Consider the following 26773-nt stretch of genomic DNA (forward strand, 5'->3'; position numbering starts at 1 on the left):
AACCACACCCACGATTTTACTCAATTATCAAAGCTCTCTGACTAGCCGAGTTCCCCTAGGTTAGCCTGTGTGTGAACGAACACCTCAACAGAACAAAAACGTAAGTGCACTTCGCTATAATTTAAGCGAACTAAATGAAAGTGTAAATCAGCCTTTAGTTTTGTGAATCCATATGATAGCTTTTTGTGAAGACCAAAATGTTAATTGTTATTCACTAAAAATCTCAAAATTGGTATTACATTATATTATTCAATTTATACTAATTTATACTACAATGGAAGAAGCCAAACTTTTTGTCGTCTGAAAGAACTAAAGCACCCTAGGCGAAAGGAGCCTTCGTTTATACACGTCTGGGAGGTTGACGTCACGGAAGATTGTTGACTCTTGTCGGACGACATAACAGTAGGTAAGCCAATCATCAGCGCTCTTCGACTAGTCGAGTTCTTCTAAGTGAATAATTTCAGTGATGTGCATGAACAAACACCAGCTGAACCAAAACATAAGTGCACTTCATCATAATTTTAGGCAAAATAAACAAAGCCTATTAGCCCAGTAAGTGTAAATTAGCCTTCAGTCTTCAGAATCCATATTATAGCTTTGTGTGAAGACCGAAATGTTAATTGTTATTCACTAAAAAAATCTTACTAATTAGATCTCACGTCCATATTTTAAAAATGGTATTGCATTATGTTACACTATTCATACTAATTTATACAATGGAAGAAGCCCCACTTTTTGTCTCCAGAACGAACTAAAGCACCCTAGGTGAACAAATCCTACATTTATACTAAGGGCGTCAACGTTTCAAAATTAGTTTGTTTAGGTTAACGTCACGGAAGTCTGTCGATTCTTGGCAGATGACATATCAGTAGGTAAGCCAATCATCAATGCTCTTCGACCAGTCGAGTTCTCCTAAATCAAGAATTTCAGTGATGTGCACAAACAAACACCTTAGCCAAACATACGATAAAAAACGTAAGTTCTCTTCGTCATAATTTTAGGTGAAATAAACAAAGCCTATTAGCCCAGTAAGTGTAAATTAGCCTTCAGTCTTCTGAATCCATATGATAGCTTTGTGTGAAGACTGAAATTTGTATTGTTATTCACTAAAAATCTTCATAATAAAGCTCACGTCCAGATTTTAAAAATGGCATTATATTATTTTATACAATTTATTTTATACTAATTTACATTTACATTTTTTCTCTTGAACAAACTAAAGCACCCTAGATGAATGATGAGCGTTTATACTACACAGTGCGTTGTTTTAAAATGAGTTCATTGAGGGTTACGTCACAGAAAAAGAACTCTCAGAGGGAAAACAAATCAGTAGGACAAGAATAACAGAAATATCATGAAATGAACACCTTAGCTGAACAGAACTAAAGCACCATAGGCGAAAGAAGCCTATGTTTATACTACAGGCATCAACGTTTCAAAATTAGTGAGGTGAGGTTGGCGTCACAAAAGATTGTCGACTCTTTGCGGATGACATATTAGTAGGTAAGCCAATCAACAATGCTCTTCGACTAGTTGAGTTCTCCTAAATGAAGAGCTTTTTTGTTGCATTGAAAGATTTTAAAGTGTTTAAGCTTAAAGTTACCCTTTCTAGTGATTTTAATAAGGAAACATTTGAACATTTTACCAAACAATTTAGGGAAATTAGCTAGTTATTTGCATCCCTGTCATGAACGAACACCATAGCTGAACAAAAGCATAAGTGAACTTCATATTTTTAGGTGAACCTCACAAAACCTGTTCGCCCAGCAAGTATAAATTAGCCTTAAGTTGTCTAAATCCATACAATACATGCAGCTTTGTGTAAAGACCGAAATTTAAATAATTATTCACCAAAAATACACTTAACTAATAAAACTTTGCATCCAGATAAAAAATGATGCGTCAATGTAATTGACCCCAAACCGGCATTGGTTCTCATGTATGTAGTAACTAAATTTCTTTTTTACAAAGCTATCGTATGACTTCAGAAGACTTGGAATATGGCACATGAGTCATATGGACAACTTTCATAGTGCTTCTTTGGTGTTTATTTGTACTTTTTGGAACCTGACAGATGCCCAGATCACTACGAACTGTCATTGTAAGAGCTGCGTAAAAAATTCTTCTAAAAATTACAAATTTTGTGTACCACAGGAAAAAATACCAGCATATGGTTTGGAACGACATGATGGTACGGAAATGTAAATGTATCTTATTACCTGTTTAGAGACTTTGGACTCTTCTTCAATGTACTTCTGTTCCGGTGGTTTGAACGTCCGCAAACTGGCTCTCACCTTGAAAGAGACGCACAAAACATATGATTTGTTTTAATTAGCGCTCCAGTTCTCTATGCATCAGCAATTATTGCATATTTGATGGAGTGAAAAAAAAACACCACGGAAACAAAAGAGACAACATCCAGTGCTTCGGGCGCAATGCACACTTACGGCGTTGAAGATGACGTCTGCTTCGAGAAAGATGACCCCTTTTGTTGGCCCTGTCAGCTCCTTGTTTTTCAAGATGTACGCCTTCTGTTCGCTGTTGCGAATCTGTGTGAAGAAGACGTGACAGCCTGCTGTCTGGCAAAGCCCCAACAGACCCCCCCCGCTCGGCTGACCCCTGATCTCCCAGCAGCTGCATCAAACAGCCAGCCGCACATTCCCCACCACCCCTCCCCTCCATCCAGCACTTCCAACTCTGACAAGTACCTGCTCATTACCAGCATCCCTCTGTCATTGAGACACTACCCAGCCACCGGGAGGCACAGCTGTGCACGCTTTAAAAGAATCGCCGCAATCAATCTTGGCATTCGGCAGGTCTATTTACTTCTATAAAAGCATTAAAACCATGTGGGTCTGAGAATTTGGAGGAACTCAATAGGGTAACATTAAGAGCTTACGTTTAATAAAGGGATGGCCACTTTACCCAGGAAATCAGCACTGCGGTCTCGATCCTCGTCATACACGGTGACTTCCAGCACAGAGTGAATGTCTTTCACATTGCTGCAAAGTGAATACAAGTTTTTCAGAATGAAACCGATCACAAAATGTAAAGACAATAATATTACCAGCTCTAATCTTATATTGCATTAACCAATATGTTAAAGACGACATGAAATCTGTAATTCACCATAATCCCAAGAGAAACTGAATGTTTAGCAGAAAAATATGGAGGTGGGACTTTTTTTTTAATCTATCAGGATTTGATTTCATCGTGAAATGTTAGGCTATGATGTTATTAGTGGTGCTTAAAGCGTTTAACTTCTGCACCGTTTGTGCTACGGACATGTTTTACACCTCAAATATGCTGGAAAACTACATCTTTTTTTCTGTAGAAAATTTAAAAATCTAATTGTAACACTTTCTATGAAGCCCATATTTATAATGCATTGTAAAGGCATTATAAATGCTTTATACTGCGTTCATAATGTCTTATAATACACCTTATAATAAGTTATAACATCTCATCAATAATTATAACTACAGTTATAAAATATTATAAGACTTCCCCTATTCATAGTTATACTGTAGAGTATAATGCATTATAACACAAGCAACATCCAGTTTTAACGCAACATAAGCTAATAAAGTTAATCAAAAGGCTTTATGACGTGATCATATTATAAGTGGTCTTTGCTTGCTTTAAGTAAAGTTACAAAAGCAATATCTTCTTATAAACAGTCATAACATAAACTTGTAAAATACAATACATTAAAAGTCAAACTTATATAATGGAAGTTATTTATAAAATAAGTCTCCAAATAAGATGCACAAACATTAAAATTTATTGAATAGAGTACACTATAGAATCAGTTTGATATATTTTTTTCTTGGGTGTGTTTAAATATGTAATGTTGATCACATATATAGAGTTTCTGATATATCTGAAACTTGTAACTTTACAAGTGTTTTTCGTAACATCTCAAAATTGACATTGAATGTGTGTTATTTTGTATTTTGTGCATGTGTACTGTATATAACTTCCAGCTTGACTTGTAATGTCTTATAACCACTTAAAAATGTATTATGGATGTTTAGAAGACATTGCTTTTGTCACTTTACTTAAAGCATACCTATTATACTTTATACATTACTAATATATTTAATACATTATAACTTCTGCAGTTAAAATTAAATGTTGCTTGTGTTATTATGCATGATCCTCTAAGGTATAACTATGAATAGGTAAGTATTATAATGTATTATAATTGTGGTTACAATTATTTATGAGAATTTATAACATATAATAAGGTGTATTATGAGAGATAACTAATGCATTATAATGCCGTTACAATGCATTATAAATATGGGCTTAATAGAAAGTGTTACCAATCTGGTTTGTTAGTATTTTTGCCACCAGTGCAGCCTGTGGTCATTTCATAGGTGGAGAAAGTTATGAAAACTAACGTGTTTTATTTTTCTTTAGAACAACATGCACTAATGAATCATGCACAGTAATACCAGAGAAATTTATTAAGAAAGGAAATGAGGTCAATTTTGATTTCATGTTGCCTTTAATATAACGTATTGCACAATCAAGCCAAACTGCATCTTGAGTTTTGGTTTTGTGAACTCAATCCACTCAGCATGTTTGAGTCCAGGTGACAGAATAAGTCAGCGGTGAATATTCTAATTTGTCATCTATTGAGAGCATCAGTGGACGTGTATAGTATAATTAGAGTAACTCACAAGGTGAAGACTTTATTCCACTCTGGGTTCAGTGTTTTGTAGACTGTGTGTGTCTGCAGCCGATCGTTACAGAGCTCCGCCACACAGAATGGGTCACTCTTTCCTGAAACAAAACATAATATAATACAGTCATTTAAATAAAATACCTAATAAAATAATTTAAATATATTTAAAATAACTTGTAGTATACATACTACCAAAATGTTAAGCTTTATAACTATAGACTTACAAGTATAACATAGGGTACAACAGGGCTAAAGGCACACCTAAAGGAAAATGTGCTTTTTTTCTGGTCTTTTTATTGAATATTGATGGAGCAACAGGATTTGTGTGGAAAAAATAATAATAACGGAAGGTGGTTTTGATTAAAATTCATTAAAAGGCTCCCTACACTTGGGGTAAAAAGCCCCCAGAGGGGTTCTAGTTATATAATGTAAATATAGGGACAATAGTTATTATTATTATTATTGCTATGGGCTTATTTGCTTTTAATTGATATGACAGAGATCTTAAATCAAATCAAAATCAAATCACTTTATTGTCACACAGCCATATACACAAGTGCAATGGTGTGTGAAATTCTTGGGTGCAGTTCCGATCAACATAGCAGTCGTGACAGTGATGAGACATATACCAATTTACAATAACATCAAATTAACACAACACAATTTAAAGTCTAATATACACATAATTACACTCAACAATATACAAATAATAACATACATTGTACAGTATACAATACGCTGTTTTTTTTTTTTTTTTTTTTTTTTTAACTATATAGATACACATTATTCAATGAAAGTTAAAAATAAAAATATATAAAAAAAAAAAAGTATATATATATATATAGAATGTACAGTATTGTACTGTATTGACATTCAGGCTGTCGGTTGATAGTCAGTTGTTAAGAGAGAACATAATATAATAATAATAATATAATTTATGACAGTCCGGTGTGAGATATAAGAGTAAGGGTAATAAAGTAAGGGTAGTAAAGTGCAGTGCTGATGTATTTTGATCGTGGGAGATCAAGAGTTCAGATTGCTTGGGGGAAGAAGCTATCATGGAGTCGGCTGGTGCAGGTCCTGATGCTGCGATACCGCCTACCTGATGGTAGCAGTGAGAACAGCCCATGGCTCGGGTGGCTGGAGTCTCTGATGATCCTCCGAGCTTTTTTCACACACCGCCTTGTATATATTTCCTGGAGGGAGGGAAGCTCACCTCCGATGATGTGTCTGGCAGTTCGCACCACCCTTTGCAGTGCTTTGCGGTTGTGGGCGGTGCTATTGCCGTACCAGGCGGAGATACAGCCAGTCAGGATGCTCTCCACAGTGCAGGTGTAGAACCGTGTGAGGATGTGGCGGTTCATTCCAAACTTCCTCAGCCGTCTCAGGAAGAAGAGGCGCTGATGAGTCTTCTTCACAACAACTTCAGTGTGGACGGACCATGTGAGTTCCTCAGTGATGTGGACACCCAGGAACTTGAAGCTGCTGACTCTCTCCACCGGTGCTCCATTGATGGTGATAGGACTGTGTTCTCTGTCTTTTCTTCTGAAGTCCACCACAAGCTCCTTTGTCTTACTGACATTGAGGGAGAGGTTGTGCTCCTGACACCAGTGTGTCAGAGTGTGCACCTCCTCTCTGTAGGCTGTTTCATCATTGTCAGTGATCAGACCTACCACCGTCGTGTCATCAGCAAACTTAATGATGGCATTGGAGCTATGTGTTGCCACACAGTCATGTGTGTACAAGGAATACAGTAGTGGGCTGAGAACACAGCCCTGTGGGGCTCCAGTGTTGAGGGTCAGTGATGAGGAGATGTTGCTGCCTATTCTAACCACCTGGCGTCTGCTTGACAGGAAGTCCAGGATCCAGCTGCGCAGCGAGCTGTTTAAGCCCAGAGCCCGGAGTTTCTCATCTAGCTTGGAGGGCACTAAGGTGTTGAATGCTGAGCTGTAGTCTACAAACAGCATTCTCACATAAGTGTTCTTTTTTTCCAGGTGGGAGAGAGCAGTGTGTATTGTAGATGCAATGGCATCATCAGTGGAGCGGTTGTTGCGGTAAGCAAACTGCAGCGGGTCAAGATTGAGTGGCAATACAGAGCAGATGTAATCTCTGATTAGTCTCTCAAAGCATTTGCTGATGATGGGGGTCATCTGCAACCTGACCTGCTACCTGCTTTTAAATATCAATAAGTATACACTAATAAGACTGTAGTACTCTCGGCTCCGTTTAGCACATTATACCATGTTTAAATCCATCCCACGTAAGTCTGCAAATTTTCCCCACATCGGTGTGATCTGTCAAAGCTGGGGGTAGAAAATGTGTATAAGCGATAAAGATCAGATTGAAAAATTGGAGCAGAGCTTGAAGGCTCTTCATTAAAGATATTTTGGTAACACTTTACAATAAGGTTGTCATGGTTCCGGCATTTGTGCCGGCTTATACTGTTGTTTGTTTTTCTCTCTCCCTCGTGTCTCACAGGTGAAGCTGGCACGTGTGATCAGCGTTTCCATGGGAGGTGATGATCATGGCAATGATTTACTCGCCCGTTCCACCTGCTTGTCTCTGATTGTACTCTCTACTTATTCCTTGTGTTTCCTCTCTTTCTTTGCCAGTTTATTGTTCGCTGTCAAGTGTTAACCATGCTCTTTTGTTTAGTTGGAGCTTGCTCGTGTGTGTAGAGGTGTGGTTACTTTTCCATTTGCCGTCACCTTCACCTGTACTGTTGCCCAATTCCTGTGAAGGAGGATTCCTCAGTCTCTGCCCACGTCTCGAGGGAGAATCTTGTCTGGGCTTTGCTTCGCACGACACCAGCTTCAACGGACTCTCTTCGGATTGCTCCTGACTTCCACAATGCACACACTCATCATACTAACACACTCTTTCCTTAGCCCATTGAGCGGCTTATGTTTGACTCTGCTCTCTGCAGCCGGTGCCGGGTGGGCCTGTCCTTATTTGAGTGACTGTCATTAATAAATTAATTGAAATATTTCCCTCTGCATTTGGGTCCCTTTGACTCCCCTCATCCTCTGACAGAATAAACTGGCCAGCATGGACCCAGCGGAGGAGACTACTCTTCGCTCCGCCCTTTCACAACAAGAAGCTCTGCTTGAATGACACCAAAATCAAATCTCTGCCTCTAACCATGCTCTGGAAATGATGGCTTCTCAGCTCGCAGAACTCACCGTGATGGTCCAGCAGCTCCACCCTCCTCTCAATCCCAGTCCTGTGCAGGAAACACCCCCATCTTGCCAGTTTATTGTTCGCTGTCAAGTGTTAACCATGCTCTCTTGTTTTTTGGAGCTTGCTCGTGTGTCTGTTGGTTGCCTGTCTTTTGAGGTGTGGTTACTTTTCCATTTGCCATCGCCTTCGCCTGTACTGTTGCACAATTCCTGTGCAGGATTCCTCGGTCTCCGCACTTCCTCATCATCCGCAAGGGCGGGGTTTTTTTTCGCGGAGAAGAAGGATGGCTCGCTTAGACTGTATAGATTATCGAGGGCTGATTGACATCACGGTGAAGAACCGTTATCCTTTGCCGTTGATGTCCTCAGCCTTCGAACTCTTGCAGGGGGCGTCCGTCTTTATGAAGTTGGACCTACGCAACGCTTATCACCTGGTCCGTATCAGGAAGGGGGATGAGTGGAAGATGGCATTTAACACCCATAGGGGGCACTTTGAATATTTGGTCATTTCGGATTGGTCAACGTCCCCGGCGTCTTCTGGGGGCTCGTGAATGACATGCTTAGAGACACGGTCGATCTTTTTGTTTTTGTTTATCTTGATAATATTCTGATCTTCTCCCAGAATATACAGGACCATGTACAGCACGTCAGGCAGGTGCTTCAGAGGCTGTTGGAGAATCGGCTGTTTGTCAAGGTGGAGAAGTGTGCTTTTCATGAACAGCTGGTTCCGTTCTTGGGGTTCATCGTTTTGTCCGAGAGAGTGCGTATGGACCCAGCCAAGGTGAAAGTCATCTCCAAGTGGCCAACCCCAGATTCTCGCAAGGCATTGCAGAGGTTTCTGGGGATCGCCATCTTTTATCTGAGGTTTATTAGAAATTATAGCCAACTCGCTGTGCCCCTGTCGGATCTCACCTCCACGCGCACTGACTTTTGTTGGTCTCTGCAGGCTGAAGCCAAGTTTTCTAAACTTAAAAAGCGGTTTTCCACTGCACCTATTTTAATTACCCCTAGTCAGCTAGTCAGTTTGTGGTGGAGGTGGTTGCATCCGAGTTCGGTGTTGGAGCAGTCCTCTCACAGCGCTCTCCCTCGGATGAAAAAATGCATCGGTGTGCATTCTTTTCGCACCGCCTAACACCAGCAGAACGGAATTACGATGTCGGTAACTGGGAATTACTGGCTGTCCGGTTGGCCTTGAGTGAGTGGCGTCATTGGTTAGAAGGTTCGGGGATACATTTCGGGGTTTGGACTGATCACAAGAACCTAGAGTACATCCATAGCACTAAACGTCTTAACTCTAGGCAGGCTCACTGGGCGATGTATTTCACACGTTTTGATTACACTCTGTCTTACCGCCTGGGCTCCAACGTCAAGCTCGATTCCTTATCTCGATGTTTCGAAATCAAGACCTCCAAGCCCCAGCGGATACCATCCTCCCCGCCCCTCGAGTGGTGGGCATGGTATCCTGGGAGGTGGAGCCTAAAGTCCACATAGCGCTACGTAACACCGCGCCCCCGCCTCCTGCCCAGCGGGTAAGCTGTTTGTTCCGTGATCAGTTCGAACACACGTCCTTCAGTGGGGTCATTCGTCTAATGTCGCCTGCCACCCGGGGGCTACTCGTACCCAAGCGCTCATTAGAAAGCATTTCTGGTGGCCATTGCTTGCACAAAACGTTCATCAGTTTGTTGCCGCTTGCCCTGTTTGAGTGACTAATAAGACCTCCTGTAACCCCCCGGCTGGGCTCCTCCAACCGTTGTCAGTCCCTTCAAGACCCTGGTCATTCATAGCCATGGACTTTGTAACTGGTCTCCCCCCTCCCATGGCAACACAGTCGTTTTGACTGTAGTGGACTGGTTCTCGAAAGCGGCTTATTTCATTCCCCTCATGATTTACCCTGAGTGAGGGAGACAGTGGTAGTGTTCATTAATCACGTCTTCCATATTCATGGCCTCCTGGTCGACGTGGTTTCTGACAGAGGCCCCCAGTTTGTGTCACGTTTTTGGGCAGAGTTCTGTCGACAGCTGGGGGCTACAGTTAGTTTGTCCTCTGGGTTCCACCCCCAGACAAATGGGCAAGCGGAGCGAGCTAACCAGGAACTGGAAAAGACCCTACAATGTACGGCCTCCCATAACCCTTCTTCTTGGAGCGAAAGTTTAGTTTGGGTCGAGTATGCCCATAACTCGTTGCGATCGTCTACGGGTTGTCACCCTTCCAGTGTAGCCTTGGCTACCAGCCCCTCTGTTTCCCACCCAAGAGCCCGATGCTCAGGTCCCGTCTGTTCACACGTTTTTACAGAGGTGCCGACGCTCCTGGAAAGCCGCCAGAGAAGCCCTCTTACGGACTGGTGCTCGTGTTAAGAGGTCATCCCACTCCGTCTCACCTCACGTAAGCTGGGTCCCAAGTTTATCGGACCGTTTCCCAACGCCAAGGTTATTAGTCTGGTGGCGGTCCACCTCAAATGACCTCACCTCCTTCACATACATCCCGTCTTCCATGTTTCCAAAGTTAAACCCATTTTGCGTTCTAATTTGCACCCTGTCACTCCCGTCCCGCTGGGGGGCACTGTCACAGTTCATACTGTTGTTTGTTTTTCTCTCTCCCTCGTGTCTCACAGGTGGAGCCAGCATGCATGATCAGCGTTTGCATGGGAACGCTAATTGTTCCGGGGGAGATGCTCATCACGGCAATGATTTACTTGCCCATTCCACCTGCTTCTCTCTGATTACACTCCCTATGTATTCTTTGTGTTTCCTCTCTTTCTTTGCCAGTGTATTTTTCGCTGTCAAGTGTTACTGTGCTCTCTTGTTTAGTTGGAGCTTGCTTGTGTGTCTGCTGGTTGCCTGTCTCTAAAGGTGTGGTTACCTTCCCATTTGCCATCACCTTTGCCTGTACTGTTGACCAATTCCTGTGGAGGAGGATTCCTCGGTCTCTGCCCGCGTCTTGGGGGAGAATCTCATCTGGGCTTTGCTTTGCACCACACCAGCTTCAACGGACTCTCTTCGGATTGCTCCTGACTTCCATAATGCAAAAATTCATCATACTAACACACTCTTTCCTTAGCCCATTGAGCGGCTTATGTTTGACTCTGCGGCCAGTGCCAGGTGCACCTGTCCTTATTTGAGTGACTGTCATTAATAAATTCATTGAACTGTTTCCCTCTGCTTTTGGGTCCCTTTGTCTCCCCTCACCCTCTGACAAAGGTTCCATTCGTTTACATTAGTTAATGCATTAGTTATCATGACAAATCTATTTACAATATGTTTTTTACAGCATTTATTAATCTTTGTTAATGTTAGTTAATAAAACTACAGTTGTTCATTGTTCATTCATGTTAGTTCATAGTGCATTATCTAATGTTAACATATACAACTTTTGATATTAAACATGTATTACTATACTGTATGTTAAAATTAACATTAACTAAGATTAATAAGTGCAGTAAAAGTATTGCTCATTGTTAGTTCATGTTAACTGATGTTGTTAACTAATGTTAACTAATGGAACCTTATTGTAAAATGTTACTGATATTTCTTTTCCTCTATAGCCGTCAGTCTTTAGTCTTTAGAAGCACTGGTCAGTCTTTTTAGAGAAAGCAAAACAGAGAAAACTGTGTGTGTAAAAGCTTTTTAAAAGGCTTTGTCTGTCCACCATGGTGTGCTATTAGAAGAAGTGTGAAATCAGAAGCCATGAGTGGGCCGCTCCTGAGTGAACAGCAAACATCAAAAACTAGATGATTTTATAAGAGTGAAGGAGTGAAATTAAGACTCTCTCTTTCATACGCTCAACTTTCAATCAAACTTTTCTAAAAATGAGACAGATGTTGATATCAATGCTACTGACTCCAAAACATCCTGAAAACCGCTTTGGTTGAGTGAGATTGAACACATGAGGGCTCTTTCATAGTACTGAATAAACTGAACTGTACTGTACTGAAAGATTACTACAGGCCCAATTATATTTTTGATGTTTGAGGGTGTCATAATAGGCCATATTCTACACTTTTAGCATTTAATTAGGAATTATGGTTTTCATGTACCACAAATTAACCATGCTGTTACTAAAGTAAAACGGTAACCATGTTTTTGTTGTTGTTGTTGTTTTCTTATGTGGCAAATTTTTTTGGTTTTTCTGTATGACTTTTTCTGTATCACAAATATCATGGTTAAAATATGGTTACTGTAGAAAAACCAAACTACCCCTGTAAAAATCATTACAATCCATCTTTTATATTGTATATTATAATTTTGTGAAGCCTAAATTGACTGTTGATTTTAGTCATACAATAGATTTATAAAGGGATAGTTCACCCCAAAATTAATATTCTCTCATTATTTACTCACCCTCATGCCATCCCAGATGTTTCTTTCTTCTGCTGAACACAATCAAAGATTTTTAGAAGAATATTTCAGCTCTGTAGGTCCATACAATGCAAGTCAACAGGGTCCAAAACTTTGAAGCTCAAAAATGCACATAAAGGCAGCATAAAAGTCATCCATAAGACTCCAGTGGTTTAATCCATGTCTTCGGAAGCGATATAATAGGTGTGAGTGAGAAACAGATCAATATTTAAGTCATTTTTACTATTAATCTCCACTTTCACTTTCACTTTCTTCTTTGTTTTTGGCGATTCAGATTTTTCATGCATATCGCCACCTACTGGGCAGGAAGGAGAATTTATGAAATATTCTTCAAAAAAATATTCATTTGTGTTCAGCAGAAGAAAGATATTCACACATCTGTGATGGCAAGAAGGTGAGTAAATGACGATAGAATTGCCATTTTTGGGTGAACTATCCCTGTATTACAAGTTATTTAGCAGTTATCTGCAAAAATGGTTATCGGCCATAATTTCCATATCGATGCATCCCTATTTTTTACCTGTGACATCTGCTGCCATCAGCCCCTCTGCCCGCAAGATTTTCACCTGCACGATTCCAACATCCTTCAGGTTAAAGAATGACCTCAGAGGACTCTGAAAAAAAAACAACAACACACACACACACACACACACACACACATTAGAAAGCCAGAGCACCTAATGCATAATCTAACATAATGCATCCATATTTGTGACAGCTCTATCTGAGCCCTAACTTTCTCTAATCCCCCATCAGAGTGTGCGAGCAGTTTTATGTCCACGTCAAAGCTGTTTTACTGTGGACATTGAGACAAAACTATTGAGCCGGCATGCCAGATTTCATGGTGGCTCTCACAAATATATCTTCATTATGCAGCTGTTATTAAAGAAGGTCAGTGTGTATTGGTGGTGGCTTTCTGTAAGCGGTTCACTGACCGGCCCTCCGGGGGACAGTGACAGGACAAAGGCAAACAGTGAATAGAGTGGAGAAACAGCTTTGAGCAAAGGGAGATGTCTCTCTCTTGCTCTCTTGCTCTCTCTGTCTTTGTTCGAAGTGAGTTATTCACAGCTTAAGCTCCCACTGTTATTCAATTGTGAGAGAGGACATGTTAACGCTGTATTGGACTTGGTTAGTTATCATCTGACGCCCCCTTTTGGTTATACAAGTGTACTGCAGGATAGCAGTCAATCAGTTTATTCAACCTGCAAACATTGCCTCATAAAAATAGAATAAGCGGATAGAATGGCAATTAGAACTAGAGTGTAACATTTTCATGGCCAGTTTCTCATTTGGTGTTCCACAGAAGAAAGTCATACGAGTTTGGAACAACATGAAAATGAGTAAATGATTTTTGGGTGAATTATCCCTTATTAACATGATTATTATCACATTTATACTTATTAGTGCATGGGTTTTCAAACTGGGGTCCGGGGATCCGTAGGGGTCCACAAGGGGGTACTATGGGGTCAGCAAAAATTTTAGGGCAACGAGAAGTGTAAAAATAAATAAATACATTAAAATGTTTACCAAATTCGACATTATGTTTCATTCTGATTTCTAAAGACTAAAAATAAAGTTTAATTTAATTGTTAATGGGTTTTGTTAGGTTTAAACACCTATCATACACCTAAACTAATAGTGGGTAGAAAAAAGAAAAGCTGTTAACTTAATAGAAAGTAGGGTAATAAATAATGGAGGTTTTGGGGCAAAAATGCCACTGAAAGTGACAAAAATACAATGAGTTTTTTTTTTTTGTCCTTAAAAATAAGACCCAGGGGGCAAGTATTGCCCTATAAGTAAAAAAGTTCATTCCTGACCCTGATACAATGTAAATATTTTCCCAATAATATTATTTTAATGCTTTCTTTTGGCTTTAGTGCAATAATAAGATAAAAGCTAATTATTTAATATTGCAAACAACATTGTCTTTGTTATATAACATTTACGATATAACATTTACTACATGTATTTTATTTCATACACGAAAATATATAGCTGCCTTTATATTTTGGGTAGGGGGTCCTTGGCACAAAAGTAATAGTTCACCCAAAAATGAAAATTCTCTCATCATTTACTCACCCTCATGCCATCCCAGATGTGTATGACTTTCATTATTATGCAGAACTCATACAAAGTTTTTTTAGAAGAATATTTCAGCTCTGTAGGTCCTCAAAATGCAAGTGAATGGTAACCAGAACTTTGAATCTCCAAAAGGCACATAAAGGCAGCATAAAAGTAATCCATACGACTCCAGTGGTTTAATCCATGTGTTCTGAAGCGATCCAATCAGTTTAGGGTGAGAACAGACCTAAATATAACTTGTTTTTTACTGAACATCTTGCCATTGCAGTCTCTAGGCACTATCATGATTTCAAGCTCGATTACACTTCCTAGTGCTTGATGCATGTGCAGAGCCCTAGATGGCACTAGGAAGTGTAATCAAGCTTGAAATCATGATCGCAGAGGAGATCAAGATTTATTGTGAAAAAAAAGTTATATTTTGATTTATTCTCACCCAAAACCAATTGGATCGTTTCAGAACACATGGATTATAACTCTGGAGTCATATAGATTACTTTTATACTGCCTTTATGTGCTTTTCGAAGCTTCAAATATTTAGGAACCATTCACCCACATTGTATGGAGCTACAGAGCTGAAATACACTTCTAAAAATCTTTGTTTGTGTCTTGCAGAAGAAAGAAAGCCATATACATCTGTGATGGCATGAGAGTGAGTAAATTATGAGAGAATTTTCATTTTTGGGAGAACTATACCTTTAAAAAAAAATACCCACTGTATTAGAAATGTCTTTAAGACCAAAAAAAGATCTGAGTGGCACTCAATAGAGGATTAGGCTTTCTGAGCTGTCAAGCGCCCCCTTCGAGGAAGACATATATACATGTATCTCTCAAAGGAAACATTTATTCCCAAAATCAAAGAACTTGACATGGCCATCTGGAGATTTAAACTGTTTGGCAGGAACATAGTTGCCTAACTCACAGGCTTAAACTTACATATCTCTTAAGGATCTGTCGTCGTTCATGTGGGTCGTCCAGTATGTTGACTGACAGGTCAGAGATGGAGACAGCAACTGTGGCTGTGAGAGTGACCAGCAGTACTATTGTACCTTTATCCTCATCCAGCTCCAGTTCTACTTTATGAGTCTTCTCTCTACTCAACTGTGACAGGTCCAATTGACACCTAAAACACCACAAAATCAACACGCCTGTAGCTCAACGGGTTTGATCTCATGCATTATAAGTCACTTTGCATAATGCATTAATGTAAATGTACACAGAGAGATACCAATCACAAAAATTAGCATTTGAAACCAGGGTGAATCAGAGCTGAGTTTGAACTCACTGGCCAATGAAGTCATCTCTTCTGCCCATGTCTCTGTCCCACACGGAGATCTCCAGAACTCCACCCTCCTCATCGAACAGATGCAGGTCAAACTGCTCCCTCCACTGAGGGTTCAGGGTTTTGGCAATTGTCTGTTCAAACAGGAGAAACGCATTCAGAACAGAGGAACAGTATTATTGTAGACTTATCTTGTAGACTATACAGTAGTAACCATGTTTAATTTTGTGGTTACTATGATTTTTACTACAAAATACCATGGTGATACTATGTTTACTGTAGTAAAACCATGGTTAATTTTTGTAAGGGAAGATTAGAGTTAGGTTTAGGAGTAGGGGTTGGTTCAGGGTGTCTGTGGGACTCTGCAGTGATGCCACTATACTGTATTATTTACTGTAGTACTTAATTAGGGGTGTAAATGGAGGCCTGGGTAGCTCAGCGAGTAAAGACGCTGACTACCACCCCTGGAGTCGCGAGTTCAAATCCAGGGTGTGCTGAGTGACTCCAGCCAGGTCTCCTAAGCAACCAAATTAGCCTGGTTGCTAGGGAGGGTAGAGTCACATAACCTCCTCGTGGTCGCTATAACATTGTTCTCGCTCTCGGAGGTGCACGTGGCGAATTGTGCGTGGATGCCGTGGAGAATAGTGTGAGCCTCTATGTGCACATTTCTCCGCGGTAACACGCTCAACAAGCCACATGATAAGATATGCGGATTGACAGTCTCAGACACGGAGGCAACTGAGATTCCTCCTCCACCACCCGGATTGAGGTGAGTCACTATGCCACCAAATTGGGGAGAAAAAATAAATAAATTAGGGGTGTAAATAGCATATAACACTATTTGCACTTAGTGCAAAGAAGATGTTTTTTGTTGCTGTAGACAGGGACTGTTCGTTGGTGACGTCAAGTGACATCACTGTTCCGTGAACATTTCCTGCTTGTCAAAACAGAGATTATTTAGCAGAGATGGGCCACTTCTATTAAAATGAATGGAAGAAATTGGAATGTCCGACGGTCGATGAAAAAAATACAGTCTCACCACCGCTGCCTTTAAACACCGAGCGCGCCTCTCCTCGGGAAACCAGTCTCTGCCTGCTGGCATCTTCGAGAGTGCAGGAACGGAGTGGTGAGGGTCCGGTGCGAGTTAGATGCGTCACCAGACCCGCACCCCCAACACGAGTTAGATGTGACGCCGGGGATTGGAGCACGTGTCGCGTCCGGGTCGCTCGAGTTAAGCCGGCGCCACATGCGACTTTTACTGCTTATTTGAAATATGTTCTTTTATCGTAATCTTGACCAACCGTTTTGGAGATTTCGGTCTTTCCCCATTCAAGTAGATAGGAGATCTGTCATGACACTTGTTTATGTAACCGGTCCTACTTGACCCGCTCCTAATGGGACTCAAACCGGCATCTCCGGCATGGAAGGCGGGCGCGCTAACGAGGAGACTAAATGCTACAGCCTCTAGCATCAGTCGCTAGTACGCCTCTTGAGGCTAGGGGAGTGAGGTTTACATACTGCACAGCTACCTACCAGCTGGCTCCCATTATACTCACCCCCTAAACCTCACTCCCATCTGAATCACAGCACCACTGTAACCGGTCCTAATCGACCCGCTCCGAATGGGACTCGAACCGGTGTCTCCGGCATGGGAGGCGGGTGCGCTAACGAGGAGGCTAAATGCTACATCCTCTAGTGTCAGTCGCTAGTACGCCTCTTGAGGCTAGGGGAGTGAGGTTTACATACTGCACAGCTACCTACTGACTATACTCACCCCCTAAACCTCACTCCCGTCTGGGTCACGGCACCACTGTAACCGGTCTTAATCGACCCGCTCCGAACGGGACTCGAACCGGTGTCTCTGGCATGGGAGGCGGGCGCGCTAACGAGGAGGCTAAAAGCTACAGTCTCTACCGTCAGTCGCTAGTGTGCCTCTAGAGACCAAGGGAGTGAGGTTTACATACTGCACAGCTACCTACCAGCTGGCTCCCGTTACATTTACATAGAAAAATAACTGCCCAAGAGCGCTCTAAAAACGGCCACCAAGTGGACTGACTTACCTTGAAAAAGAGACTTTGTTGAAAGGATCCGGAAACAAGTTTGGACCGTTCTAATCCATTTGTTTTTGTTTACATTCTTGAAATGGTCTATTTAAAATTATTGCAAATAGCCTGTTCCAACTTTTTTTTACTTCAGAATAACTGATGAATTGTGCATAATAAGACCAAGGACATTTATAGCATAGGGTCAGTTTTGATTTCATGGGTCTTAAACTGGTCGTGTTGTCACAGCAGTCATTCACACCTTGCTCTTGTACTTTTGATGGCCCAGTTTGAATTTGACGTACGGGTCACTGAGGCCGTTCTGGTCCATAGGGATGAGGTCGCGACCCTCGACGAGGTGGATGCTCACGATTCCCCTCCACAGCTGAGACTTCTTGTACAGGTCAGAAAGTCGCAGATTTTGCTGTTGCTGCTGCTGTCAACACACAAACACACACGCACACACACACACACACATCACAGAATGTTAAAGGGATAGTTCACCCAAAAATGAAAGTTCTGTCACCCTTTACTCACCCTTATGTAGCTCGATGGTTTTCCTTTTCAATAGAACACAAAAGGAGATATAAATAACCCCAAAAAGTATTTGTACAATTACCTGTGGCAAGAAGAAGTATGTGAACCCTTTAGAATTAGCTAGTTTTCAGCATTGAACACAATTTATTGAACACAGTGCTGCGGAAAAAGTAAGTGAACCTTTGGATTTAATAACTGGTCGATCCTCGTTTGGCAGAAATAACCTCAACCAAGCTTTTCTGGAAGCTGCGGATTAGACCTGCAAAACATTAAGAAGGAATTTTGGACTATTCTTCCTTACATAACTACTTCATCTCAGCCATATTCTTAGGATGTCTGGTGTGAATGGCTCTCTTAAGGTCGTTCCACAGCATCTCATTTGGGTTAAGGTCTGGGCTCTGACTGGGCCACTCCAAAAGGTGGATTTCTTTTTTTTTTTTAAGCCATTCTGTAGTTGATTCACTTCAGTGTTTAGGGTCATTGTCCTGCTGTATCTCACCCAACTTCTACTGAGCTTCAGCTGGCGCACAGTCACCCTGACATTATCCTGTAGGACAGGGTTTCTCAACCACTGTGTCATTGTCTGCTGGGTCTCGAGATCTTTTCCGTCATGAGACCAAATGACCAATTAGAAGGATAGAACTGTACATTTGCAATGTTTGGGACAACAGTGACCTCTATTGTCGAATCATGTCTATATCTCCAGGTTTACATAAACGATCATGAGTAAGAGGCTGCATTTCTCTGATGGTAATTATTAGCTGTCCAATCACAATAATCCATAAATGCTACAAATCGTTCTTTCTGGATAAGGTCTCTTTACATAGCGTTGCCTGCACTAGCTCCATTACCGTGCTAGTCTGAATGCAATCCAATCTCTGGACATTTATCATTTCAGAGCAGCAGTCCCAAGTAGGGTTGCCATCCGTCCCGTAAAATATGGGAACGTCCCGTATTTATAGATGAATATGATGCATCCCGTATCTAATCTATTTAAACTAGCTCTAATGGCGTCACCGCGAAATCGTTCAAGATCATTAATTTAACCTTGATATCCTTTGGAAATTGTGCCTATGGTGGGTAAGAGACCGTCTGAAAGGTCCTCACATTGTGCTAAAACATGCTAAAACCGTGGAGGGTGTGGTAAGGGACCGTCTGAAAACTTCAGCCAGCACCACCAAAGCTACAAATATTGGGCAATAGATATTAGGCCGCTATATTATAAGCATATAAACATAACTAGATTATTTAATTACCTATTAATTTAATTAATTTATTATGAAATATGATATGTTTGAATTGTGTGCTTATGCGATCCTTCTTTAAAATAAATGCCACTTGCATTAATATTTTGCGGCCTGATCTCATGAAATTTATGTGACAATGGCAACATTTTTGCAAACCAAAATTACGTGCTTTATTACATGTCTGGCTGCCATTTCCCAGTGAAATGTCAAGTGGTGGGGGGTGGGGTGCCAAAAGCGAGAGAAATGGTGTCTTAATCAGATGAGGTTTTTAAGGTGAATATTAGATGGAGGTTTTAAAGGTGCTGTAAGCAATTTCAGCTGTTCTACTTCCACAAGACTGAGCCACGTCCCCTCTTTCCAAAAACCCAAACTCCAAAGATTTAAAAATTAGCTTTATTGAGAGCAGAAATGGTTGTTAAAAACAACAGTAGTAAAATAGCACCCTCAACTGACAACTGTTATGAACAACATGGCATAAAAATGCATTAAGCCTCAATAATTCGCTGCAACTACGATACTATGAGAATGCACAAAATGATTGACAGGCAGAAAATGTCATTGCCGTGGACTGCGGACAAATTTTTGTTTGCTGTTTACAGAGTCTAGAGTTGTCACAGAGTCCGGTGAGATATCTCAGTGCATTTATTTCATTAATATCTTTCAGAGATCTTGCATACCTTTCCATGAAAAAAATCGCTTACAGCACTGAGTAAAATGAACCCCTCTAACCATAAACCTTAACCTAAACCTAACACACTTAAGCAGCAGTGTTCTAAAAGCAAATTCGATATTAAAAGCACATTTACTGAATGTGTCCAAAGTCCAACACTCTATTAGTTGAGCTACCGCGAAAGTTAATTACATTGGTATAAGTGTGTAAATGTAGATGGGTCTGAAATAAAAGCATTAAAAGTTATTGTTTTTCAAATGATGCATTAGAGTAAAAGTGTTTTGATATAATAACATAACAGGGTGTTAGTAATCGAGCAAAAATAAATTTTTATAAAGTCATAAAGCCATAGTACCCTAGATTTGTGTGAAAGTGAACAAAACACCTAGTTGTTATAGCGCATTTAGTGTTAATTTCACCAGGAAACTGCAGCAAAATGTTGAAAGCGGCACATAAACTCTGTTCGCAAAAATGTAGTTATAGTAACATTCATTCTATGAAACTAGGTTGATATTTTGTTATCTAATGCAATAGAATTCATCCAAAGTGTAGCTTAAGTGTCCAAGTGTATTTTTGGGGACACTGTATATCATCTGTCAGGATCTAAAAATATAAACTCTAATTCATGCATGTTCAAATCTCCCTTTGTGTTCCACATAGAAAAAACTAATTCAAGCAACATGAGGAGGAGTACATAGTGACAACATTTTCCTTTGGGTTGACTATTCCTTTAAAGATATATTCCAGGTTCAATACAAGTTAAGCTCAATCGACAGCATTTGTGGCACAATGTTGATTACCACAAAAATGTATTTGACTCATTCCTAATTTTTTTTATTTTTTTTTAAATAAAATAAAATCTGGGTTTCAGTGAGGCACTTACAATAGGAGTGAATGGGGCCAATCCATAAATGTTAAAATAATCATTGTTTCAAAAGTATTGCTGCAAAATGTAAACAATATTTATTTGAATATGATTTTGTGATAAAATTGCTTGCTAATTTTTTCTGTGTAAAGTTACAGTACTGTGCAAAAGTCTTAGGCACATAAGATGTTTCACAAAAGCATTTGTCTTAAGATGGTTATTTACATCTTCAGCTTTAGTGTGTCAATAGGAAATATAAATGTTAGACTAATATATAAATATAAAAGATTAGAATAGAAGAACAGGGAGCCCTGCAACAGAAGCCATGGCCCCCACAGAGCCCCTCACTGAACATCGTGTCAGTCTGGGATTACATAAAGAGACAGAAGCAATCGAGACAGCCTAAATAGACAGAAGAACTGTGGTGAATTCTCCAAGAAGCTTGATCATCCTATCTGCCAACAACCAAGAAAAACTGTGTCCAGGTGTACCTAAGAGAATTGGGGCTGTTTTAAAGGCAAAGGTGGTCACACCGAATATTGATTTAGCTTTTTTATGTTTACTGGACTTTGTATAACATTAAGTGATAAATGAAAGCTATTTATGGCATTATTTTTGAAGACATCCTCACTATGCAACATTTTTCACAAGTGACTAAAACTTTTGCACAGTACTGTATATCCAATTTTACAACTTTGTTGCCATAACGATATAACGCAGTAAACCCTAAACCCTAAATAGACCATAAAAACGATGATTTAAACAACTTTACTGCTCAAATAATACACAAGTTTTAACAATAGAAATAATGTAAATGCTTTTATAAAATTATAAGATTCACATTTCTGCCTTCAAACCCTTTCAAAAATTGGCCCCATTCACTTCCATTGTAAGTGCCTCACTGTAACCTCGATTTTTGCTTTTTTTAAACAAAAGGAGAAACTAATCAAAATGTATTTTTGTGGTAATCAGCGTTTTGCCACAAATGATGTTTAATGAGCTTAACTTGTTTTGATACCTGAATATTCCTTTAAGACTCCAAATTTGAGCTAACAATGACTTGATTCGCAATAAATGAAGCTAAAAACACTCCACAATTGGGAAAATGACTCAAAGCAACCATGAATGATTGGGTCACCAAAGCATGAAATGCAAATATCTACAGAAAGATCACCCTGGGATCCCATGACTGCAGTTTCTAATGGAGCCGCGATGATAAAACTTCATCCTCCAACCAGACTGCTGCAATTAGATATTTAGGACCGTATTCAGCATGCGTTTTAAAAGTATTAAGGAAATCTATGCGGTTAAGAACTCTAGAACACTAGCATCCTCGTTGTGTTGTGGTGCACATTTATAAATCACACAGCAGCTAGTAGGAGAATATGGGGGCACATGGGGTAGCACAAACTGAGCAATAGTGTAGGGGTTTTGAGCAACTAATAGAACCACTATTCACGCCGTACACATTTTTTACCTTACTGCCTCGCTTCCATGTTCTCCTCAGTAGCATAGTCTAGAAACAACATAAAGCAGGTCAGATGCATTACTGTATAAAGAATCACCCAGGGAACCAGGATGGATGTGGACACACTTACTATATATTTAGCCACAACTACAGTTCTTTGCCTGGGAATTAGTGCTGTCAATTGATTAAAATGTTTAATTACAAAAATTACATGACATGCCAATTAATTAATCAATTGGAAATAATAACTTACTGAGAAGGGCGACCAAATAAAGGTAATTTAGAATATAACAATTAAAATATTATAAATATAATATATAACAAATATTATAATTCAGATAATTCAAGAGGTGCGTCCCAAATCGCACACTTCTCCACTATTCTACACCATTTTGTAGTGTAAGTAGTGCGAGTAAAAGGTTTACACTGAAAATGCAACTAAAAGAAGTGTACTAAAAGTACCCGGATGATGTACTTCTTCAACCCGAAATACCGTCTGTCTCTGAAGGCTGTGCTGCCTGTTGCTCTCGTTGGTTTGACGGGGTGTGTTGCCTGTACAGCTAGCGTGCTGACTGCCCCCTACTGCTACATCAAGGTGGTACATCAAGCTTGAATTTCTCCAGTGGTAGGTACATTCCTTATTGCTGAATTTACGCACAGGTTGGGGGCATGATTAATTGAGTAAAACATTTTTAAAGCGTTATTTTATATACAATTAATTGCATTAAATGAATGTGTTACATCAACAGCCTTAATAGGAATATAAATCTCCAGATCTCAAGAACTGATCGAGAGACGCATCTTCTGTTGTCACATTCTGTTGTGATGATCAAAGTCAGATGTTTTAAGGTGTTCTCTACCCAGCGGATAGACATCCTACCATACTATTTTTGCAGTATGCAGTATTTATACTGTTAGCATACTCTGCTCTGAAAACTTGGATGACCTACTACATTTTTAGGTTTTTGTAGGTTGTAAAAATTATGACTGCATTTTTTCTACCTATTACATTTGCGAATATGTATCAGAGCACATTGCGTTCAGTGTTTTATTCCACAATGAAGTGATCTTCCATTTAAAATGTGACGAATGTACCACCAAGTGAAATCAAACTTATTTATTTTATTTTTATTTTTGTAAATGTTTCTCCTTCTTGACTTATTATTTTATGATATTGATGATGACATTGACAGCTTGTACACAGTACAGTACAATACAGTAGTAATTGTACAGTAAGCAGTGTGGGGTAAGTTACTAAAAAAGTAATCCACTACAAATTACTAACTACTTCTCTTAAATTATAATCAGATTACTTTACTGATTACTTTCTAAAACACTTGTCACAAACAATTTTTGTTTTTTTCCGCTTAACAAATTCAAAATAATGTCTATTTTCTCATTGTTCATTGTCGCACACACTTAAGCTGTCACAGAAACGCAAACAGACATACATATGAACATATGAATTCATATTTTAATTGTGTTACACACAAATATTTGTTTTAAATATTTGTAACCCAAGTAATGTACTTAAAAGTAATTACTTTTATTGAAAGTAACTGTAATCTGATTACAAGAATTTAAAATGTAATGTTACATTGCTTTTTGTGCCTAAAACTGATTAGATTACAGTAACTAATTTCTTTGTAATCCAACAACACCCAACACTGGCAGGAAGTAGTGTGCTACAGCAGTATTCTATCAAATAGGGCCAATGAAGTCAACCAAGTCGACACTATAGACAAAACTATAAACGTTCACTACATAATCCTATAACATAATCAGCCTATAACAGGACTTACTTTAGCCACATAAGGCTTCCAGTGGTTAGTTTTAAGTTCTGTTTGGTTCTGTGGGAAAATACACACAGATTTATCATAATAACAGTCTCTGTTGAAGCATTTACTGTTCTAAAATAGAATGACTGGATGTGGTTACTGAACAACTTCCTGAGAGCAAATATGCATAATTTGACCACAACTCAAGAGTGTAAACAGATTAGTGAGTGTAATAGATGTCTCGAGAGTGCTCTCTGTGAAATATGTTTGAGATGTAAAACATTTCACATGAAGTCTTCCTGGATATATGTTGAGAGTGTGCTGTCAGATTTCATCCTCAACATGTTTAAGAGATGATATACATAAGTAACATGTGAAGTGACACCTTTAAGACACATAAAACATCAGTTTTACCGCTTGTCTGAGGGCCTCTCTGTCTTCCTGACCTCTTGGGAACAGAGTGATCGCCAGCTCAAGAGAGCCCAGGACCTGATTAGGGCAGTGAGGGTCTTGAAGTTCCAACCGAACATCCAGAAGTCTACAACAGAGACACACATAGGTAAACATAAGCTGATTTTACTGGGTTTTTATTATATCATAACGGTTATCAGCTGTAACAAAAAAAATAATCATTGGCTATCAGCCAAAATATCTTTATTGTGATCTTGAGCTTTATTCTTTTCTGTTAGATTGTTAAATGTTTAAATGATGAAGACATGATGTAAATACCTCCGGTGCTCCAGCGAATCAAGGTGCAGGTATGCTGAACCCATAAAGTCATCTTGAAGGCCAAAATCATAGTCAAACACCTGCAATATTGTGCAATTCTATCAGAGCGGAAACCTCATGCATTTTCAGAATCAGAATAAAAATCAGAATCAGCTTTATTGCCAATTATGCTTAAACATACAAGGAATTTTTCTTGGCGACAGCAGTTTCCAGTACACAAACCATACAGCAACAAGACAGCGATAATAATAATAATAATAAAAAATAATGTAAAAAATCCAATAGAAAATATATGTATATATAGAAATACACCAAAAAAAAAAAAAAAAAAAAAAAAAATATATATATATATATATATATATATATATATATATATATATATATATATATATATATATATATATATATATGTACACATACAAATCTGTTATATACAGTGCAAGGGAATATAATGCAGAAAAGGTAGAATATATTAAATAAACATTATTGACAAAGCCGCACATTGCACGTAATTATTGCATAATGGGGCAGTTTTAACTGTTCATGACATGTATAGCCTGAGGGAAAAAACTGTTCTTGTGCCTGACGTTTCTGGTGCTCAGAGCTCTGTAGCGCCGGCCAGAAGGCAACAGTTCAAAAAGGTAGTGGGCAGGGTCAGTGGTGCCTAGAGTGATTTTTCCAGCCCTTTTCCTCACTCTGGAAGTGTACAATTCTTGAAGGGAGGGCAGGGGGCAACCAATAATCCGCTCAGCAGTCCAAACTGTCCTTTGTGGTCTGTCCGATTTCATAGCTGAACCAAACCAGACAGTTATTGAAGTGCAGAGGACAGACTCAATGACTGCTGAGTAGAACTGTATCAGCAGCGCCTGTGGCAGGTTGAACTTCCTCAACTGGCTAAGGAAGTACAACCTATGCTGGGCCTTTTTCACAGTGGAGTCAATGTGGGTCTCCCACTTCAGGTCCTGTGAGATGGTAGTGCCCAGGAACCTGAATGACTCCACTGCTGCCACAGTGCTGTTTAGAACGGTGAGCAGGGTCAATGTTGGGATGTTCCTCCTAAAGTCCACAATCATCTCAACTGTTTTGAGCATGTTGAGCTCCAGGTTGTTATGACAGCACCAGTGAGCCAGCCTTTCAACCTCCCTTCTGTATGCAGACTCATCGTCATCATGGATGAGGCCGATGACGGTAGTGTCGTCTGCAAACTTCAGGAGCCTGACAGAGGGGTTCTTGTCGGTGTAGTCGTTGGTACACAGGGAAAAGAGTAGTGGGGAGAGCACACATCCCTAGGGGGCACCAGTGCTGATCATACATGTGCTGAAAGTGAATTTTCCCAGTCTCACTAGCTGCTGCCTGTCTGTCAGAAAGCTGGTGATCCACTGACAGATAGACGTGGAAACAGAGAGCTGGGTTAATTTAATCCATAGGAGAGCAGGGATGATGGTGTTGAAAGCCGAACTGAAATCCACAAAAAGGATCTTTGCATATGTCCCTGGTCTGTCCAGATGTTGCAGGATATGATGCAATCCCATGTTGACTGCATCATCCACAGATCTGTTTGCTATATAAGCAAATTGAAAGAGATCCAGAAAGGGTCCAGTGATGTCCTTCAGGTGGGCCAACACCAGTCTCTCAAATGACTTCATGACCACAGACATCAGAGCGATGGGTCTGTAGTCATTAAGTCCTTCTTGGGTTTCTTTCGTTCACGCACGCTTGTGGCAGGATGTACACACTCACCAGAATAAACGAGGAAAACTCCTGCGGCAAGTAGAAAGGCTTACAGTTTATAAAGAGTACTTTCAAATTAGGACAACACATCCTCTTTAACAACATTTCATTGATGTAA

General features: G+C 39.8%; 1 protein-coding gene across 2 annotated transcripts in view; it reads right to left on the bottom strand.

Moving 5' to 3' along the window:
- Positions 1–26773, bottom strand: part of LOC127434061 (multiple C2 and transmembrane domain-containing protein 1-like) — a 59703-nt gene that overhangs the window by 19195 nt on the left and 13735 nt on the right. The window contains exons 4-13 of one of the 2 annotated variants that reach the window (XM_051686514.1): positions 24925–25004; positions 24610–24733; positions 17893–18063; positions 15592–15722; positions 15243–15429; positions 12748–12841; positions 4689–4791; positions 2900–3002; positions 2448–2549; positions 2220–2294 (exon numbers count right to left, since the gene is read on the bottom strand). In XM_051686514.1, the coding sequence (XP_051542474.1) occupies positions 2220–2294; positions 2448–2549; positions 2900–3002; positions 4689–4791; positions 12748–12841; positions 15243–15429; positions 15592–15722; positions 17893–18063; positions 24610–24733; positions 24925–25004 (1170 nt within the window). Of the gene's footprint in view, positions 1–2219; positions 2295–2447; positions 2550–2899; positions 3003–4688; positions 4792–12747; positions 12842–15242; positions 15430–15591; positions 15723–17892; positions 18067–24609; positions 24734–24924; positions 25005–26773 lie in introns of both variants that reach the window. The other variant, XM_051686513.1, reaches the window with a different exon arrangement.

Source organism: Myxocyprinus asiaticus, chromosome 43, assembly GCF_019703515.2.
Source record: "Myxocyprinus asiaticus isolate MX2 ecotype Aquarium Trade chromosome 43, UBuf_Myxa_2, whole genome shotgun sequence".
Taxonomy (NCBI): Eukaryota; Metazoa; Chordata; class Actinopteri; order Cypriniformes; family Catostomidae; genus Myxocyprinus; species Myxocyprinus asiaticus.